Here is a 21,903-nt window from a genome sequence, read left to right as displayed (position 1 = left end):
TTCCACAAAAACATGCTCATTTTTATGTTTATTTGGTAAGATTTTAAAATCATTTAAAGGGCTTAAATAAAAAAGCTTATTTTCAGTTGAAATTAGAAAATGGGTTGTTCGAGGCGAATAACTTTTGTTCACTCTCGCCAATGATCAAGAATTATACAGTACACTGCCCCCATCGATGACCTCAAGGATTCTTCGAGTAGTAGATGCTGATACTACAAACACTGATATGACTGCCGCAGATTAACAAAATGCAAAATGAAACACTATTTTGATGCCTTTTACCATTTAAATTTGAGAGAAGCATGGTCCGAGTAGAATCTTGTGTTTGCTTCTTCCTCGCATAATGCCAAACACTGCCTTTGTTTAGCTTGTTACTAATTAGTATGAATACCGAGACCGTTCTTGCACATGAAGTCCATCGTCAACATACTAGACACAATAAGCAATGTATGAAATAAAAAAAAAAATGCATAATTGTTTTGTCTAAATATTATTAAAACTGATGAAAATGATGGGTTGGACCATAATACAAGATTTACAGTACACAATTATCTAAATCTCATGGATTTTAAGTGTGGCAAATTGGGTCTGGTGCAGGCTGGGGCTGAAATTAAGGCTTTACCTAATGATTGATAGCTTTCACTTTTCAATTAAGTGGCAAATTATTTGTTGGCTCATTGTTATGCCGCAATTGGCGCACAGCCCGACATACGAAGACATTGGAACGGTATTCATTGGCGCCCCAAACTGTTTGGCATGCATACAAACCGATGGCAATTAATAGTTGGGTCGCAACAAGTGCTGTTGCTGTTGCTATTGCTGTGATTGTGGCTCGTGCTCCACAAGTGTCGGCGATCAAAGATGCGCTGCACCCACACATAAAGCAATGGCAACGACAGAGGGCGGAACTTCAATATATTATATTAGTTTGAATTTGTCTACAATTTGACAGACTAAATTGTAGCAACTTGTAGCCTACTGAGATTACAATAATATCTACTCAAATATGCTCTTTTACAAGTTACTTCAAATTGAAAAGAAGAAATTGAAAAACCTTGCTATTTGTATTCTATGTCCTGACATCTAAAAGCATTTATCATAAGAGCTTAAGCTAAGCATCCACAAGTTGTAAATAACACAATTAAAAAACAAGTAAAAAAGCTACAGTTCAATGTGCTCGACTTTGAATAAAACAAATGCAAAATAATGCGGAATCATTCTTAAAATATACTAAATTAATATGCCACAAAAATCGACTACAATTTGTAAATAACATAATTAAAACAACATGAATGCCATAGTGTATTCGACTATAACATATCCGCTTTGCATTTATGTAATAAAAAAACAAAACCGTGCGGTGATATTCTGAAAATACACCAAATAAATATACCGCAAAAATACTAAAATCTACCTAAGGTCATACCTGGTATATCAATATAGCACTGCATTCGAAAGATACACTTACTGCAATCGGGTCTAAGCTGGTATGCTTTGTATACCATATTAGACCCGATTACTGGTATATTTTGTACTTTATGGTATACAAAATATACCAGATTGTCAAAACAGCTTAAACCCGATTGCAATAAGTGTTACTTGTCATACAAGAGAATTTCTTAAACAACTTCGACAACTTTATTGCGATCACAACCAAATTTTAAAGAATCATTTATGTATATACATGTCATATATCATAATTATTTATTAATTCTATTAAATCTAGTATTAAATACTAAATTGAATTTACAGAACTGCTTACTGCTGGAGCCTTCGATTAAGGAATTATAAATCTTGGAGGTATTCTTGTTTGTGCCCAAAACTCTAGCTTCATGACTAAATTCACATTAAATAGTGGATCATATTTAAAAACTCTGATTGCACCTTTTTTGCCAACTCAATTGAACTGCAAATTAAAACATAAATCACACTTTACTTTATCGCCGTGACGAATTCGAGAATTACTCACGCTTGTTGCTAAACTAATTAATGAAAACATATCAATGAAATGATCAATTCGAGGCGTTTACGACGCCGTTTAACACACACAGCTCAATTTAAAAGAGAGCAGCGCACAGAGTTTGCGATTGAGTTAGAGTTTGAGTTCGGGTCGATCCCACGTTGCCTCCGAAATGGAGCAATTAACGGGCACGTAATGCGGAATGACTTGGAGAAATAATGTATGACAGCAGTAAAGTAATAGTGTACTTGGCCCTAAAGATTAGATGGGCGGAGAGAAAGAGAGTAACGAAATCAAGCCGGGATGGATGTGCGCAATAAATCCATCAGAGATGCGTTACGCAGATTTGACAGTAAATTACGAGCGAACGGCGCTACGATGACGCGCACAAACACAAATCTTTTTTGAAAAGTATTTAGGCAACAGATTAGATGAACAGATGTCAGCTAACAGCTACCAACAACCAACTGCCAACTACCAACTACTGGCAACAGTAAGAAGCCAGTTACGAACTACCTAAAACCCAAAAAGCGTCATGTGTGTGTGGCAACCTCAATACACTCACACACACACACACATTTATGCATAGAGAGCAAGTACAGTGGAGCTAGCTTAAAAAATGGAACAGCATCAATGAGAGCTCTGTCTCTTTAATGATTGACAAACTGATACAGTGATTGATTGAAATAAAATAAACTATAAACTTGATGAGTCCATCGGCTGAATCGCTGATTTATGAACTTGCTTAATTGTTTATTATTAATCGCAGAATTACATTTAAAGATTAATTAATTATTTATTTCAAATTAAGGCAAATTAATGACTAACATACAAACTAAATAATAAGCTTGCTTGAATTAGTTGCTTGGTTATCTATTTATCATTGGTAGAATTACATTTTAAAGTCAATTTAATTCTTTGATTTTCACTTCAGTAGTTTGCAATGAAGAGAAACTAATGAATCACTTCATTGGAAGTAAACTGATATTTTAATATTAAATATTCGATTGCTAAATGTTGTTCACTTAATAAAATAAGTGATTGATTGGCTGCCTAATAAATTAACCAGCTGCTGAAATGAATTTGAGATGAGTGCTGACTTATAAACTTGCTACTCATATGTCCCAAAAGTTGAAATTGTTAAGCTAACTCTCTCATTAATCGATGGGGAGATTATTGTTGATCTCACAAATTCATTGACACATTTGCTGCCTTATTAATTAACTGGCTGATTCTTGAACTTCAAAGGATTGAAGGTCTATCTATTGAAGGATTTTGTGCTGAATTCTCAAATGAGTGAAATGTTAAATTTGCTAACTTATTAAATTAATTTGCTGCTCAACAACTAGTTTAATCACTATTGCTTCAAAAGGATCAATTGTTAAGATAACTTGTTGACTGTTTGATGGATAAATTATTGTTATACTCACAAATTAATTGACATATTTGCTGACTTATTAATTATGTTAACTGACTGATTTGCAAACTCAGAATAGTTGAGGGTCAATCGATAAAAGAATGTAGTGTTGAGTGTCAAATGAATGAATTGTTAACTTATTAACTCAATAAATTGATGTCTTATTAATGCTTAACTGATTTTAAGATGGATTATTTGATGGGTTTGTGTTAAAGGCGCTTTACTCAACATTTTTGGAGACTGAATGCTACATACATCGACATTTAGATCTGTTTTTTGATGCACAAAATTACTGATTTGTTTCAGTTTACCTTCATAACTTGCTGATCAGAAATTAATTTAATAACTGATACTACAAAAGGTTCGATTGCTTATTTTACTTTTTTCTATTTTACTCACAAATCGATATATGAATTTATAATAGAATTATTTGTTATACTTTCAATGGGTGTTTCTTAGCGGCGCTTCACTGTCTGATCTCTGTAGGGTCTGCGGCTTTTGCGGCTGTGGGCTGGCAACTGGCAGCTGGTGTCTAACGAGTCTTTAGCTTAGGAATAGGTCACGTAGTACTCGTGCAATACTCGTTCATATGCCACGCTCCGTTGCGGCGATTGGGTTTGTTATGTTTGCATTTGTATTTGTATTTGTGGTACGGCCTCAGTTACTTTTGTATTGACAGATACGTTACACAGATAGATGCAGATACAGATACAGATACGGATACAAAGACAGATTGAGATACCCAGTGCACTTGTCGCTTGCCACCGATTGCGGTTGCCCCACAGCCAACAAGTATTGTTAGTGCCTTCTCGCCTCTATTGTCGTTTAATGAAGTTCATTTTCGATTTCATTTGCTTCTCGCGTCTCGACAATGACTCAGCACAGACCACAAAATGGGCAGCAACAAAACAAAAAAAGAAAGAGTGTTGCCCACATTATGTCACCCCGCACTCCAGCTTCAGCTTCTGCTTCTTCATCTTCGTCGTCTTCTACATTGCTACAAAGTGTGTTTGCATTTCACTTTTCATTGCTTTTAAGTACATTATTTTCAACTTTATTTAATTTTCGTTGGTTTTTTTTTTGTTGGGTGTTGATTAGGAAAGCAACGAACGCGCGTCGCTAAACTGTGTGTAGAGTAGAAGCAAGCAGCACTCATAAGAGCCGGAAACTTGGCGGTGCGTTATGTCGTAATTGTGGCGGAAATGACCTGACTCACATTTAATCAGCCACAACACTTCTCACGTGGCGCCATCTATTGGCCAATAGCTGTGGCTGTTGGTACTCTTTTTAAGAATCGAACTCAGTTTTAAGCGCCTCAGCTTGAGTTGACCTGACTCACATTTAATGAGCCGCAACGCTTCACATGTGGCGCCATCTATTGGCCAATAGCTGTGGCTGTGGCTGTAGTTGTTCATCATCTTTTTAAGAATCGAACTCTGTTTTAAGCGGGACATCTTTAGTTTTTTTTTATTCAATCTTGCTCAAATTCTCAAGACTGTCTGTCAATTAACACAGTTAGCTTTATGCATGCCAAATTTCATAACATAATCTCGGCAAAAGCGTAAAGCAATTAACAAAGTGTCCAAGCTGTTTAGACATTGCCTAAGCTTGTCCCTCATCTTGTGACATTTCTCAATGATGGTCGTAAATTCTATGGCTCAGTCCTTGAGCATTCTTGACTTGAAGGGAGGGACTGCGAACAGAGAGTGGAAAGCCACCTTGGTCAAGTTTCATAATTGCGGAATTTCCCAGGTTGAAATTCATAAATTTTCGCATGGAAAACTTACGCACAACAACAACAACAACAACAACCGCAGCCGTTTGACCTTGTGCCATTAGCAATATCAACAACAACAACAACGGCAACAACAAGATGAGCAATCGTTGCATATCGTATCAGCAGCGAGCTGAGCGTTTTTTATTGTCGCTCTGTTAATTTGCGGGAATTACATTTTGTTAGTGTCTTCATCAGCGTCTGTTTTGACGGGGGCAACATGGGGAAGTGCCTCATTAGAGCGACGGCGACGTCGAGACTTCTTCGCAATGCTTCTCCTTCCACTTTTTCCCGCACTTGAGCTGAGAAATACACATATTCCCCCCATCCCCTGACCCCACAACGTTCGTTTACATAATTGGATTTCAATGCGATTTGAGCACTTTCGATTGGGACATGTTTTGACCTCAGAGAAGTGCCTTAACACACACACACTTTACAAATCTGAACAGTTTGAATGCGCAATTGCAAATCTTATTTCATGCTACACATTTCATCATCAGCGCTGACAAAGAACATTCACTTTTATGTAGATATCGATATCTGCATAAATTGAATTGCATAAATATGTATTATTATCGATAATTTCAATTGAATCGTTGTCCATTTCGTCCAATCGATTGGCTCACGCTTAATGACATTGTTTTCCTGCGGTTTTCGCGCAATTTGGTAATTTCGGGAACAGGTTTCGCACATATTACAGTTGTTTTCATTTTCCAATTTTCAATTTTCGAATTTCCAATTTTGTTTCTTTTTGGGTGGTGAAAAAAACACCAATTTAATTCTTACGTATCCGCGGGAAATCGAAGCTGAGATACATGATGACAGCATTGGCTCAGTTCCTGATGTCGCTGTTGTGGCTTACGTGAGCGAATACACAACATAACGCACTGACACACACACACACTCACACAGAGGTGTACTTACAGCTGTAGATCGTCGGGTAAGTGCAGATAACTGTTAAGTGAGCATGAAGGTCGTTTGACTAAGTGAAGTAAGTTAAAAGAGAAGCCAATACAAAAACAAAAATGAAAGAAAAAAAAAATGCCTAAAAGCCAACATGAAAATTACAAATGCCAGAGACAGCAACAACAACAACCACAACAGCCAGAGACTGGGCGAGCAAGCAGCAAATGTCAGCTGAGCGGAAGAGCGAGACAGGAGCGCCAAACGGTTGGCAATCGGTTGGCAATCGGTTATGCGCTCGCCGAGCCGAACCGCTCAACCGTTTCGCAACAACTCCCGCAGCCAAAAAGGAGACCATCAAGCTGGAACGCAGTCGTCGTCGTCGTCGTCGTCCACAGCTCTCCAATTGCGGCGGCCCCCCGACGATGTGTGCGCTCCGTCTATGTGTGAGTGTGTGTGAGCTCTAGAGATGACAACGTGACTGCATTCTCATGCATTTCGAAAAAGCCTTTAATATTATGCTTCTTTTTTAATCTTTATTTCTACCATTTTTTGTTGTTCATATAATTAATAATAGTTTCTTATTATGAATATTCCACTTCAACTATTTTTTGTTGTGCATATAAATAATAGTTTATTATTATACATATTCAAATTCAACAATTTTGTCGATGTTCATATAAATAAATTTTTTTTTTTTTTAATTTGCCAATTCTACTATTTTTGTTGTTATATAAATAATTGTTTTTTATTATAAATACTAAAATTGTACTATTTTTTGTTGTTCATATAAATAATAGTTCTTTTTTTAAATATTGCAATTCTACTATTTTTTGTTATCCAAATAAATTGTTATTTTTTTATAATACATTTTCGAAACCCAAATTTTGTATATACTCGTTTAATTTAATTATTTCTTAGTTTGTTGGTTTCTTTCTGGTTTTTTAGTATATTTTGTTTAATGGAAGCAGCTTTGATGGATATTCTATGTTTTATTTCGCAGATATATCTATATAAAGTTGTTTTTTTCCTGAAAAACTAACTTGTAAGCATATAGTCATGCAAACTCTGTGTTTTTAGTTCTTTATAGTCAAGTAAATAAAAATACAGAGCAACCACTAAGTAAAAATCCGATAGTTGTAATATGTTTTTATGTAATTAATTTTTTTTTGTGTTTAATATTTCATGAAGCTTAACTGAATCTTAGTAAGGAATACAGTTGGAGTCTTATATTGATTATTATATAAAAATGTACAAAGCAGATATACTTGAATAATTTGGGGTTTTTAACCAAGCTCAATATGTATATCTTTAAGATGCGATTTAAGGTTCTAGTTCATGTGAAATTGAAACAACAAAAATATGCATAAAACTTGGGTTGCAACACCGAAAATGGTACAATAAAAGAATGCGAAAATATGTTATAATGAGGAATTACAAATTTAACTTTGTTGTTCGTCCCTTAACAGCTTTTTACCAAGAGTTGCTGAGTGTTAAAACTCAAGTTATCAGCTACCGTATAGTACTGAAACACGGTTTAATGAATACATTAAATAGATTAAACTATTTGAAAATTCAATTATAATATAATATCAATTCATACTCTTTCACTTTACTACCACTTTATGCAGATCTCCATGTTTTTATTTCCCAATGAAATTGTAGTTGGGTTAATACAGAAAGATAGAGATTAAAGTGAGCACGCACAGAGTGAAGAGCACACTTCGTGTTCGCTTCGTGTCACGCGCTCCACTCGAATGACGAGGCGACTCACTAGAGACGACTCTGGCTGACGGCGATCGCGGAGCTGAGCTGAGCTGAGTGGAGCGCATGCGCAACCGCAACCGCAAACGGACGGCAACCGCAACCGCTTCAAGCAGAGGCCTCTGCAGGCCAGGCCAAGCCAGGCAAGGCAAGGCAGGCGCTGAGAGCGCGGGCAGAGAGGGAGCGGGAGCGGGAGCGGGAGCTGTTGTGCTTGCTGCTTGCAACAAGAAATTGAAAAGCAGACAAAACGTCGCACACGAGTTGCTATTGTGGCTCAGAAACGCAGCGGCTGCCAAACGAGTCGGTTGCCCACTTTTAACTTTAACACTATTTATTTATTTCCATCGCATTCATTCATTCATTCCCATTTTTGGGGCCAGGCCAACAAAAGCCACTTGAACGACGCGACAACAACAACGACGACGACGACGACGACGAGGAACTCGAGTCGAATCGCACGTTTCGACTAAAACGAATCACAATTTCTAAAAGACAATTTCAATTCGTTTTTTTTTCTATTCTTTTTCGTTATCTATATATACAAAGGTATATATACCAATTTTTTTTGTGTGTTTTGCTTTCGAATGAAAGTGCACAATTACAACAAACAACAAACAAAGTGCAGCAACAACAATTGTAAACGTGCTCGTAAATGTGATCATAAACGCGCGATGTCGATGGCGAGACTGTGATCGTGATTGTGAATGAAAGTGTCGCACAGAAAAATCCTCATCACATTTCATGGCATGCGGAAAAATGTGTTGAGCGTGTTAAACAAGAGTTCAAGGAAGAGAGCTTTAAGGAGCTTCAACATACAGCTTTAAGGAGCTTCAACAGACAGCTTTAAGCTTTATAACCACAGAGAAACAACTCGTCGAGGATCACACAACAATTGCAATTATGGTTGTGGTTCCCGCAATTGGCGCCGCCGCCGTCTCGGTGGGCGGTTTGCTGTTCAAGGCTAGCGCCGCCTCAAAGGCGGCAGCCGCAGCGGGCGTGGCAGCTGTGGGCGCCTCCAAGCTGGGCCTGGCCATAGCGACGGCCATCAAACTGACAACGGCAGTGATCGGTGTGGGCAAACTGACGATCATCCCGTTTCTGATCGCTGCGATTGCGTATTACAATTACGATCTCTTCGATCCGGAGAATCGTCCGTTCAACGTCAAGCAGGTGGAGTTGGCCTACGATTTCATCATCATTGGCGGCGGCAGTGCGGGCACAGTGCTTGCCTCCCGACTCTCCGAGGTGCCCCATTGGAAGGTGCTGCTCCTCGAGGCGGGCGGACACGAGACGGAAATATCGGATGTGCCGCTGTTATCACTCTATCTGCACAAGAGCAAAATGGACTGGAAGTATCGGTGAGTCAGAGGGAGCGAGAGAGGGAAGCAGTTAACACACACACATTCATATATACTCGGACTTGGGGCCTTCACAGTGACATAGTTTCGAGGAGGTCAGGCAAATAAATACACATCAACACAGAGCCCAACAGCTGTAATTATTGTAATAGACTCGACGACAACTAAACGCGGTTCGCTTCGTCTCGTCTCGTCTCAACTAAACTAACCTAAGTACACAATTGTCATTCACCATTTGCCACCTTTCGGTCAAGACAAACACAGCACTCCCTTTGCCTCCGTTTAAGTTTTGGGATTTGGGTTTGTTTTTGGGCTTAGGCTTGGACCCGTTGATGCGTCACATTGATGACTTGCCGTTTCAATAATGTGGCACAATCTGTTGGTTGGCTCTTTAATGCAAATGATTTCTTTTCACTCAAATCTCTGAATTGTGCTCGATTTCTACAAAGATTGAAGGTCAGCTTGAAGAGCTCAAAGTACTTTGGAATTGATCTAAATCAAAAGATGTTGCAGCTCATCACAAATTAGTTGCTCAATTATGACGCTGATTTATGGCAGCTTCTTTGCTACCTCATTAATTTTATTGCTCATTCTAGCTGTTGTGGAGAAAACTCATTCAATCACAATTACAGCTTGTCAAATGTATTGTGAAAAGTCATTTAATCCGAATTTCAGCTTGTCACGCGCGATATGCAAATCGAGTTTCATCACAATAGAATTTACTTTCTCACACAAAGAGAAAAGAATGAGTTTAATCAATTGTGGCATAAAATGAGAACAAGAGTCGAAATTACATGTGCCTTAATTGCTGATAGAATCGAAATTAAATGTCAACTTAACTGTCCATTTTGATTAGTTCATAGAACGCAACAACAATAAAGTTTTCTTCTTGTTTGGAATTCAATTCCTACGCATTGTCACCTTTCTTTCCTCAACTCGCTGTCTGCTCTGGTATTTGTTCAATACATTTTTTTTTTTTGTGCTCAATTATCGAGTTGTGCATTTACGATCGCCAAAAGAGAAAAAAAACTAAGAGATCTGCGAGTTAGCAGCAAACTGTTAAAGTATTGCAGCTATTTGCAAAGTGTTTTGAGTTTTATTTATGGGTTTTTCTCGTCTCGGTCTGCGTCTGTAGACAAATTTAATTTGACTGCAATAAACAAATAAATAGTTTTTCGCAGCGATTGTACAGTCTGCACATTGTGTAATGTACCGCAAAAGAAAGAGACAGCGATGGGAGGGAGAGAGTGAGATGGCTGATTTGAAAGTCACTCTTTGAGTGCTGCCTACGTGACTCGACTGAGATTCCAATTAAATCAAAGATATCACTTAACTTATTCTTGCCCCACTCTCTTGCCTCCTCTTCCTCCACCTCCTCCTCCTCCTCCTGGTATCTCTGCTCATTTGGCTGAAACTGATTTAAATTAGAACGCGCTACCGTTAGGAACAGTTGTGTAGCTTCTCTCTCTTCGCTCCCATGATGAAATATCATCATCACGAAGCTATCAAACGCTCGATCACCTGTCGCCCGATCACCTGTTTCTACTTGCCTCGTTTATTTATTATTCATGAGCTCGCCTCGATGAGGTCTTCGAACGCATTTCAATACCGTAATCCATTTAACTGTTTAGGGCCAGCCGTCTAAGCCGGCTCGCAGTCGAACCTTCGCTTGGCCCAGCCCAGGCCCTAGCGGCCACAAAAACTTGAAAAAAAAAAAATCAAAAAAAAAATTTCACTTTTTTTCGCCGCAGAGAATTCCATTCCCCATTAGCATGCAGCTCTAAGACATTATCATAAACATATTTTCAATTCCAACTAAAAAAACTAGTAAGTAAGATATAGTCGAGTGTGCTCGACTGTGCGATACCCGCTACCCAATTTCAATCAAAGCAAAACACTACAATATTATTCTCAAAATATGCAAAATAAATACATATATTGAAAAATACTCAAATATATTCAGTATTTGGTATATAAAGATACTAAAACATACATAGTCGTCTGTATATTTTAGTATACTCGATGCCCATTTTCAAGAAAAGCAAAACACAGCGGTATTATTCTAAATGTATACCAAATTAATATACCAAAAATATACTAACATACGGTTAGATATATAAAATACTAGAAATTGCAGCGATAATAGTTATTAAAAATATACCAAATAGATATACTGAAAATACTAAAACACGCCTAGTCTTCTGTATATATATGTACATACTGAAATTCAATCTATATTTGGTATAGCTGTATATTTGTAACATATCACAAATATTTGGTATATTTCAAGTATAACATCGCAAGCTTGGTATATTTAAACTCTATTACATTCAAAATATGTAGAAATTTAGCTCTATCTGTTGTAGTCTCTGTTTGTTAATACTGTTTAAAATTATTATAATTAGTTTTGGGAATTGGATATCACTTCTTATGCTTGAGAACACTATAATACCCTTCTACTTTATATTTAGCCGGTATAAAAACACAAAAAAACGTGGCAGCAACAAAAAGCATTTCCATTTCATTTGGTTCACGTTGAGTTTGACGGCGACGCTTAGATTGTTGGTAATTGAAAGCAGCAGAGCGGGGCAGTTGTTGCTTGCCACTTGCCACTTGCTGCTTGCCACTTGCCTGTTTCGCTGTTGCCGGTAAAATAAATGCGAAATGCACATACACAAACAGAGGGGCATATTAAAAATTGAGTGTATGTGTGTGTGTAGAAATCTGCGCCTGTTTTTCCGCGCCATTGCATCATTTGTTGTGTGTGTGTGTGTGTGTGTGTGTGTGTGTGTGTGTGGCAGGGGCGACATGCAATCGACAGACAACTGGTTGCAATCAGCTGCGACTGCCAACAACAGACTCCGCTTTAGCTTCAGCTTAAGCTGCGAGTCGTGTCGAGTCGATTTGAAGCCCTGTCCCCATGGGCGACTCTTTATTCCTTCGGCATTTGGCATCATGTGTACAATTTATTATTTTTTGGCATTTCCATTCGATTAACCGAATTGGTAATACACTGCCTACCACATGCCACTTGCCACATTTGCGTTGCACTTCAATGATTTGCATCGAGTTGGTAAACAAATTGTTGACGTCGCCTTTTAATTGCCAATTCTTTAGCGCAAAGTTATTGTAAATTTCTATTATATTAGCTTTGAATTTATTTATTTAGTTATTTGCAAACTTATGAAATAGTTGAAAGTAATACAAAAGTATTGAGAGCTTAAAGCTTTGAATTTTTTTTTACCAATTCAATAAATACATCTTGCATTACGAAATTGATTTTAAACTACACGATAGTTGCTGTTTAATTATATTTGGTAAAGTTACTGCTATTTAATTTATTTATTATCTAAGATGTGGCTTTTTTTGTTGTCTGCTTAAAAAATTTAACACTGTTTTAACAACTATTTTGCAAGATTTCAATTCTTTAATTACTAAATCGTTTTATGCTGCTCATAATAAAAGAAAGCCATGCTTAAACATAATATGTTTAATACCATCTTCACCTTTGCATTTATCTGCCATCTCTACAAAAGTTTGCAACGAAAACTGAGGCCATAAAACAAGCAGCTGTTAAAGTAGCTAATAACAAACACTATTGAAAATTAAACGCTTCTTATTGTGTTAAAAATATAAATAGCTGATTTTGAATATTTTTTTCGCAAACAGTTTTTTATTAAGAAAATATTGTGAAAGTAAGCTTACAACGTTTTGCTCAAGATTTGCAACAGATAAATTTATTTGGCAACTCGTTAAAGTTACTGTTAAATCGACACTTATGAAGTGCATTCAGTATTTGCGACACTTGCTAAGCATCAATGGATCATCTTTAAGAACGCCCAGATGAGGCATTAACGGTGTCACTTTTGGCATTTGGATGACAAGTTGTGCAACTGCCGCTAACATTTTAGCATTTGTGTGTGTGTTGTGGGCAATTAAAACGCTCTGAAATTATCATAAAGAGGCGACGCATTCCATGTGTTTTGATAATCACACACACACACACACACACACACACACACACACACACACACACACACACACACACACACACACACACACACCTGTTGCTTGTTGTTTGAGTGTGAAAATATTTCTCACAGAGTGAGACTCAAAACTGAAACTGAAACTGAGACTGGTTGAGGTCTGAGGTCTGGTCATGCCTCAACTTCTCGGTGCTCTCAACGGGTCATCAATCAGTTGCATGCTGCATATTAGCGATATGGTTGTTGTTATGCTTATGTAATATACATATGTATATAGTAACGACCTGAGCAAATTGGCACCGCTATTTGGAGTTTTGAGCAGGGTGTCATTAATGTCATTGGGCGGACGGCAATCGCCTCTCATGGCCCCAAAGTGGAGTGTTTGACATCGACACCCATGGCAAATACTACGGCATTCGGATGTCGGGCATAAATTCCAAATATTTAGCTTAAAGCTGGGAAAGGGGGATAGACTATTTAGCCGGCATATCCTACAAACACACACAGAGTTTCCCAACAACTCTTAATACGAAAAAAACCGGATCGAGCAGTGCCCGAAGTGGGTTAATCGGTTACAGGTTTGCTTGCTGCTGTTGCCTGGAAACGAAACGAAATGAAATGAAACACACACACACACACACACGCGAGTATACAAATATGTACAGAAGACAGACGAGATCAGGCAACAACAACAACAACAACAACAACAACAATGACAACTGCAACAGCAACAGCATTGCGGAAAGTTGAAGCGAACTGCTTGCTCACTTACCAATTGCAATGAGTACAATTGCCAATCAAAAATACATGAAACGCAAACCAGCAGCAGCAACACCAACAACAACAACAACAACAACAATCACCTCAACAACAGCAACTCGAGAGTAGCTGCGAGAGGCGACAGGCTTCACTGAGTCCCGCTCTCTTGCTGCATATGCTAACACACACACACACACACCCATACACACACACACAGACTCACACACACCCACACACACACTGGGACACTTGTCAACAAGTTGCCAGCACACAAAATTGTCGGCAATTTCACAATTAATTTGTCGCTTTTTATTTGACCACAAAATCAAAAGACTTAGGACACGAACTTGCTAATATCAACAAAGTCTGCGCGCAAAAAAAAGATGACAAAATGTACCGCAGCAGCAGCTGCTGGCTGACAACAAAACTACTTTTGATGGCAATCATCAATGTCCATCTCATCGTTGTAGTGCATATTATTTTCGAGACACATCAAGACCTTGAATTCATCCAGTTAGTGTTTGGGCGATTTCTACGACTCTCCTCCTCTCAGCCCTCAACTGAGCTCAACTCATCGTCAATTGGTGTCAATTGAATTAACATTCAAGAGTCAAGCCAAATCACGCAACATCACTTATATTTTATGTAAGCAAGACTTATTTTTTTCGCAAATTTTTTACAGCGTTAGGAAATGTAAATATTGATATAATATCAAAGAAACGGGGAATCGAAATATCATTAATCAAAAGAGAAGCACACACACACACACACACAAAATGATCCCCCAATTAAAAGAAACTAATCACAGATTTTCCAGAAAAAAAGCGAAAGCTCAGCTAACTCAGTTATATCAATAATGAAAATCAATAATCGCTTAATCAATGAATTGAAGGGGCAATAATCGTATCATTTATATGATAATCTCACGCCTCAAACTCGAAATTTGTTATAATGATGCATACTAAGCAGGTTGAGAGTGCAACCAACAACAATGGAAATAACTCATAAATGCCTATTACAATGTTTGGTGTGCAAAAATGAGCTAACAATAATTGGTAACATTTATGCGCACTAACTGTTAAATAGCCAATAAAAAAAGCACAGCGCTAAGCAAATTGCGTCACATTGGACCTAACATAGGCCGAGAAACGTGCGTCAAGGGAAAGTTGAGCTGTATCTGAGTCGCTGACTCTGACTCTGACTGTGACCGACTGACTCAATGACTCGAATGCCTAAAAAGACTGAATGAGTTATTGGAGTGAAGGCGCGTACTCAATAACTGGAACTACGCCCAACAATGCGGCCAAGGGACGGAATGTCTTTCCCTCTCCCTCTCTCACACTCTAGATCGTCGTCAAATAACAAAAATTAATAAGCAAGTATATTAATCAGCTTCCCGGAGGCGTGAAGAAGCGCAGACAATGATAAAAAACAATACAGATACAAGGCATAAATAAATAAAGTTTATCGCGAACATGAATCAATAAAGCAAAATGACAACACTTTGACCACTTTCATATCTCGCCAACTCTCTCAACTCTTACGCTGTCAAGTGTGCTCCTCTCTCTCTATATATATATTGGAGACTTGATTATCGCCTTCAATATCAAATCGCAATATTTCTCTTTCATTTCTGTCATTTGCACGTCTCGCTTGGCAGTTTGCTTGGCCAAGTTTTCCGCAACTGACATTTCGTTTCCTTTTTTGTTGTACCCTCTACATAAAGATTTCTTCGGGTATGATGAACTACCTCTATTTTCTATCTATGTGTTGAAGTTTTTTTTTGTTTTGGTATTGACTTGAATATTTAGTCACTCTATTTTCCGTAATTCCTAGAATTTCAAGGCCTTAAAATAATTTGCAATTCAATGTGACAAAGTCGAGAAAAGTTTTCTATATTTATGTAATTAAATATTATTCTATATTTACATAATTTAAAATCAGAAGGCGTCTATATTTATATAATTTACTATTATTCTATATATTATTCTATACTAAGTAGTTAAGAAAGTATTCTATATTTTATAACTCAATATTTTCGGAATTTTTATATTTGCTGAATTCCTTTCTTACTACAAATACGACAAAATCGATACAGATATTCTATAATTAAATATTTTGCAGTATCAGAAAGAAATTTAGGAATGCTAAAAAAGTTTTCCATAATTCTATAATTCAATATTTCCCAGAATTTTTATATTTGCAGGGTATTCAACTAGTCGTTCTTTCCGTGAACGTGGCATTCTTAATTATTTTGTCATGTTTGGAAGTTGGCTACAGTTTTTTTTAAAGTTGCAGTTGCTTAGCTCATTGTGAATTGTTCATTGTTGTTTGTTGATTGTTGGTTAGATGTTGTTGTTGTTGTTATTGTTGTTGTCACTGTCGCATATGCTGCACATACATTTATTTAATTTACAGTTCGTGCGGGGCCGTTAACTGAGGTTTCCTGTATATTTAATAAACGCGTAACCAACCGGCCAACAAAAAATTGTACTAATTAGAGAGTGGCCCCTGCGAGTCTAATGCGAATAATGCGAGCAATGTGAATTAAGCGAATAATGCGACAGTTGTAGGCGTTTTGTACACAATTTGTAGTCAAATGTTGGGTTAAGCTTGAGAGCTCAAAGCGATATCCGGCGAGCAATGTTGTCAAGGGTTATTTAATTCAGTGACAGTAAAATAATGTGCTTGAGATGTAATTGCTCTAAGGCTGCAACGAAGGCAATGCCAGCAATTGTTTTAATTGGATCATTTTAAATGAATTTGTATTTATCTGTTTTTTACTAAAATGTCTTTTCCTATACTTTTTTGAATTACTATATTTCTGTATTAAATAATTGATTAAAATTGTGTAAATCTAAACATTAGAATGAAATGTTTACAAAAGATAAACATTTCATTGATCAGTCCTTCATTCTAATGTTTAGATTTATAAAAACATATTCAGACGGTTTCTTAGTCTTTCTGGGCTGGATTGGGTTTAACTTATCTTGTGTTACTAATTGAATATATAAATTTAATCATCAACTAGTACAACAAACATTCTCTATTTTGAATGTAGTACAAATAGTAGTATTATAGATATACCAAATCTAGGCTTTGGTATATATTATAATATTTTTGCGGTATATTTTTAGAATGTAAATGAACTTATAGTCAAGCACATTATACTTTAGCTTTCTTGGTTGTCTTTCAATGCAAATATTTCTTTACCACATTGCTTAACATTAGACGAATGGCTGAGAAGTAGTTAACAGTGATAATTGATAATTGAAGGAGAACACACCATTGTCTACACACTCGTAATTGACAGCTCGAAATAATTCGAGTCGCGTCGCGTCGAGTCGAGTGAATCAACTCCTGGCTCAAGGCAATCGAGTGAAGTTAAATGCCATTTATTGCCATGGGATGATGAGCATTTTAGGAGCTCCGTTTCAATTGAATCTGCAACTGGAGGCTCTTTTATTTTTCCTAATGACCGACAGCGAAGCGAGGTACAAGGCTGTAGCATTGCTTTTTGGTTGTGCTGTAATAAAGTTACCGCAGTGGGCCAACAATTGTTGTTAATCGTCTTATGTTTTGCCGTTTGCTTCTGTTAAATTGTATGTGCTTTTTATTTATTTATTTTGTTTGTTTTTTTTGCTGCTCTCTTATTGCTTTAACCATTGCTTTGGCTTTGGTTTTAGCTTTTTCTACTATTTCAATTTTGTTTACCTTTCGAGACGGTCAATGGCGCACACATGCTGCGCCAGACGTTGCCTTAGGGCGTCTTTAGTGGGCGTGGCCCTTGGAATCGCTTAGCTGAGCTTAGCTAATGCGATTTTATTGTCGTGTGTCGTGTGTGTGTTTACCTGTTGACTGTTGATTAATGATGAAAGCGCTGCCAACACATTCGCTAATTGTTTACGTTTTCTCTGCTCTCTCTCTCTCTCTTTCTCTATCTCCCTTCTTTTAGCACACAACCACAGCCGACAGCTTGCCAGGCGATGAAGGATAAACGCTGCTGCTGGACACGTGGCAAAGTGATTGGAGGTAGCTCCGTATTAAATACGATGCTCTATATTCGCGGCAATCGTCGTGATTTCGACAATTGGGCAAATCTTGGCAATCCTGGCTGGTCCTACGAGGAGATTCTGCCCTATTTCCGCAAATCGGAAGATCAACGCAATCCCTACTTGGCACGCAATAAACGTTATCACGGCACTGGTAAGTAGAGTAGCGTAGAAAGCACACAATAACTCAAATGATTGCAAAACTATTTTAAAAAAGAGCTTAAATGAGCTTTGACATCTTAACATTAATTCTAAGAAAGCTCTTTAAATCGGGGTACTTCTGTTTAATATATAATAAATCTTCCACTTATGTTTATTTGAATATTAAAGTCCTTAGACATTCTCACTTAAATTGAAAGAAAGCTTTTTAAATATATCAATGCAACTTTTGTGCCACTATTTTCTTCAAATATTTCCATAGAAGTATTTAAGCATTAAATGTGAGCACACAACAATGGTTGCAATAAAGATACTTTGTCAGGCTGTTGAGTCTTATTCTGAAAAGAGTTTAAATGATCTTTGACATTATTTCTTTAAAGGCAACGAAGCTTTTTAGGAATTTCAATGCAGCTTCTGCTGCTGAACTTGAAGAAGTATTTAAGCAATACAACAAAATGATTACAATAAAGCTACTTTACAAAAAATTTGACTTTAATTTGCAAAGAGCTTAAATTAACTTTGCTTTTTTAAGCTTAATTCGAATTGGTTTCTCACTTTATATTCAAATATTTCCTTTAAGAAGAAAAGCTTCTTTAAGACTATTGACATTCGTTTTAAACAGAGCTTAAATGACCTTTGACTTTAAATTGCAACAAAGCTTGTTAAGCATAATATTTCCATAGAAGTAAAGCTGTATACATTTGCCAAGCAATTTAGCTTTGTTGCCTTTTGATTTAATGTGCTTTGAAAGCTCTTCAACAAAGTCAAACTAAGTTCACTATCTTTAAACTATCATCCATTTTTGCAGGTGGCCTCTGGACTGTGCAGGATGCGCCTTACAACACGCCCATCGGACCCGCCTTTCTGCAGGCTGGCGAGGAAATGGGCTACGACATCGTCGATGTGAATGGGGAGCAGCAGACGGGCTTCGGTTTCTATCAGTTCAACATGCGACGCGGCTCACGCAGCTCCACAGCGAAATCATTTCTACGTCCCGCCCGACTGCGTCCCAATCTGCACATCGCCCTCTTCTCACATGTGACTAAGGTGCTCACCGATCCGGTGACGAAGCGGGCAACTGGAGTGCAATTTATACGCGACGGACACCTGCAGAATGTGTATGCAACACGCGAGGTGATATTGGCAGCCGGTGCCATTGGCACGCCGCATCTGATGATGCTGTCGGGCATCGGGCATGGCGAGGAGCTGGGAAGATTGGGCATACCTCTGGTGCAGCATCTGCCCGGTGTGGGCCAGAATCTGCAGGATCACATTGCGGTTGGGGGCATTGCGTTCCTCATCGACTATCCCATATCGATAGTGATGAAGCGCATGGTCAATGTGAATACGGCGCTGCGCTATGCCATCACCGAGGATGGTCCCTTGACCTCCAGCGTCGGACTGGAGGCGGTGGCCTTTATCAATACCAAATACGCGAATTCCAGCGATGACTGGCCGGACATGAACTTCATGATGACCTCCGCATCAGTGATGTCCGATGGCGGCACTCAGGTGAAGACCGCCCACGGTCTGACCGATGAGTTCTATCAGGAGGTGTTCGGGGAGGTAACGAATCGCGATGTGTTCGGCATCTTTCCCATGATGCTGCGACCCAAGAGTCGCGGCTACATTAAGCTGGCCTCCAAGAATCCGCTGCGCTATCCATTGCTCTATCACAACTATCTAACCCACCCCGATGATGTGAATGTGCTTCGAGAGGGCGTCAAAGCTGCGGTCGCCATGGGGGAGACGCAGGCGATGAAACGCTTTGGCGCACGCTTCTGGGGCAAACCGTTGCCCAACTGTAAGCATCTGACACTGTTCACGGACGAGTATTGGAACTGCTTCATACGCCAGTACACGATGACAATCTATCACATGAGTGGGACTGCCAAGATGGGACCACCCAGTGATCCCTGGGCCGTGGTGGATCCACAGTTGCGGACGTATGGTGTGCCCGGATTGCGGGTGATCGATGCCAGCATTATGCCAGCGATCACCAATGGCAACATCCATGCGCCCGTCGTCATGATCGCCGAGAAGGGCGCGGATCTCATCAAGCAGCTGTGGCTAACGCCAACCACGGCGCCGCCATCGTCGCAGCAACAGTGGCGCAGCAAGCGCAGCATGCGACACGGAGGAAACGAGACGCTGCCGGAGGGAGTGCATCAATGGTCGCTGCCCAGTTCGTAGCCAAATGCTTTAATCCCTTACCCGAACCGCAATTCCAATGTCACTGCCTGCTTAAACCAAAACTAGATGCAGCTTTCAGGTGTGTGCGCGCTGTGCTGTAAACAGTCAACACAACGCAGCGTGACACCCAAAAAGCTTTAATGTGCTTTTGCAAAGTTTCTCGTTTTTTATGCTCAAAATGCTCCTTTGCAGTTGCTCTCATTGTATGTAGATCGGGTAGTGTTTAATGATTAATTAGTTAGTTAATTCACACATTGTTAATTTATTAAGCCTCAGTTCGCTTGCTGCTCCTATTCCATTTTACTGTGCGTTGTCCTTAGTCAATTAAGCGCTTTTTGTAAATATCGAGTCATTTATGCTAATACATTTGTTTTATTATATATAAATATGTTATACAAAATATTCTTTTTTTTTATTAAATCTTTGTTGTGCGAGTGTATGTGTATATCAAATAGAAATATGTACCTTTTGTATATGCTTAAGCCGCGTACACTTGAAGTACCTCAATTAGACTCTAAGTTGGATTCGAAGCAATCAATGTATCAATAGTTGTTATGTTTAACGAAATAAAAATAACGTGTAACTAATAAAGTATTGTCAAAGTTCATTAGTTTGGTTTTATTATCAATCAAAGTGCTTAAATTGGATGTTGCTATTTCTTCATGTTAAGCTTTCGCTAATCGTTTTAATTTCTATGATCTTAAACTGTTAGTTGAACGTATTTTTAATATTTGCTTAAAAAAAGAATGAATAAATCACATATTCACATCCTTACCACATAAAAATGCAAAATCGTCAATAGAAACTTCATTTTCATATCAGAGTTCATAATTTAGTTCATTGCATTTGAACTCATAGTTATGTTCAATGCATGTCAAACCTCTGTTGTTTTAGCGAATACACAAACCGTGTGAAAATCGTCTGCACACTTAGCGAGCATTTTAACCTCTCGTTTAGCTCCACCAATTTGAGCTTTTGTCGAAGCCAGACTTTAAAGCTGAGCTTAAGTTTAAAGCTTACCTGAAAAGACAAAATGATAAATGTTTAGCTTATGCGTATACTATTTAAATTATTAAAAGCTTAAGATTACGATCCCATAAGTTTGATTGATATGTCCGCAATCTAAGACGTAAGCGTATTTCTTATTAATTTCTATTTCCAATATGAAATATTTTATAAGCGAGCTTACAATCAACTATGCAAACTATTTTTAAAAATTATAGCATTATGTTGTAATAATATATTGTGTTTTCTCAACTTTACAGCGGAAATTGTAATGAGGAATATGTGGAGTAAATTCGCAAAGATTATTGAAAATATTCACATTCATTGCATTGATATACATATATGTATATATAAAGTTCCTCATTGTTAAGAGCATGGTCTGATCTTGGCAGCAGTTCCAATTAGATGCGCTGACTAAATTGTAATTGTAATGTAAATGGAATTCCAAAGCAATTACGATAACAATAGTAATTACAAACTTTTTATCCAATGATTATTGCAATTAGCGCATTTCTTAGGGTTGGAGTTGGAGGCCTCCTCTTGGGTGCTACAAATACTGGCAATAAAAAC

At 38.0% G+C, this 21,903-nt stretch overlaps 2 protein-coding genes across 4 annotated transcripts in view; one reads left to right on the top strand and one right to left on the bottom strand.

The window, feature by feature from the left end:
• The window catches only part of LOC133847820 (flotillin-2), a 122,514-nt gene that overhangs the window by 48,601 nt on the left and 52,010 nt on the right, over positions 1-21,903 (bottom strand). The window lies entirely within an intron of this gene.
• LOC133848637 (glucose dehydrogenase [FAD, quinone]) lies at positions 7,902-20,904 on the top strand. Its single transcript, XM_062284276.1, has 3 exons — positions 7,902-9,179; positions 17,880-18,130; positions 18,944-20,904. The coding sequence occupies exons 1-3, from the start codon at positions 8,722-8,724 to the stop codon at positions 20,326-20,328; spliced, it is 2,094 nt and encodes a 697-aa protein (XP_062140260.1). The 5' UTR covers positions 7,902-8,721; the 3' UTR covers positions 20,329-20,904.

The sequence above is a fragment of the Drosophila sulfurigaster genome, chromosome X, assembly GCF_023558435.1.
Source record: "Drosophila sulfurigaster albostrigata strain 15112-1811.04 chromosome X, ASM2355843v2, whole genome shotgun sequence".
NCBI lineage: Eukaryota > Metazoa > Arthropoda > Insecta > Diptera > Drosophilidae > Drosophila > Drosophila sulfurigaster.
This window is presented reverse-complemented; position numbering and strand designations above follow the sequence as displayed.

Coding starts and splice junctions, on each gene's coding strand:
- LOC133848637 (XM_062284276.1), top strand. CDS start 8,722: ATGGTTGTGGTTCCCGCAATTGGCGCCGCCGCCGTCTCGGTGGGCGGT. Junction 9,180..17,879: donor AAAATGGACTGGAAGTATCG/GTGAGTCAGAGG, acceptor CCCTTCTTTTAG/CACACAACCACAGCCGACAG. Junction 18,131..18,943: donor TAAACGTTATCACGGCACTG/GTAAGTAGAGTA, acceptor CCATTTTTGCAG/GTGGCCTCTGGACTGTGCAG.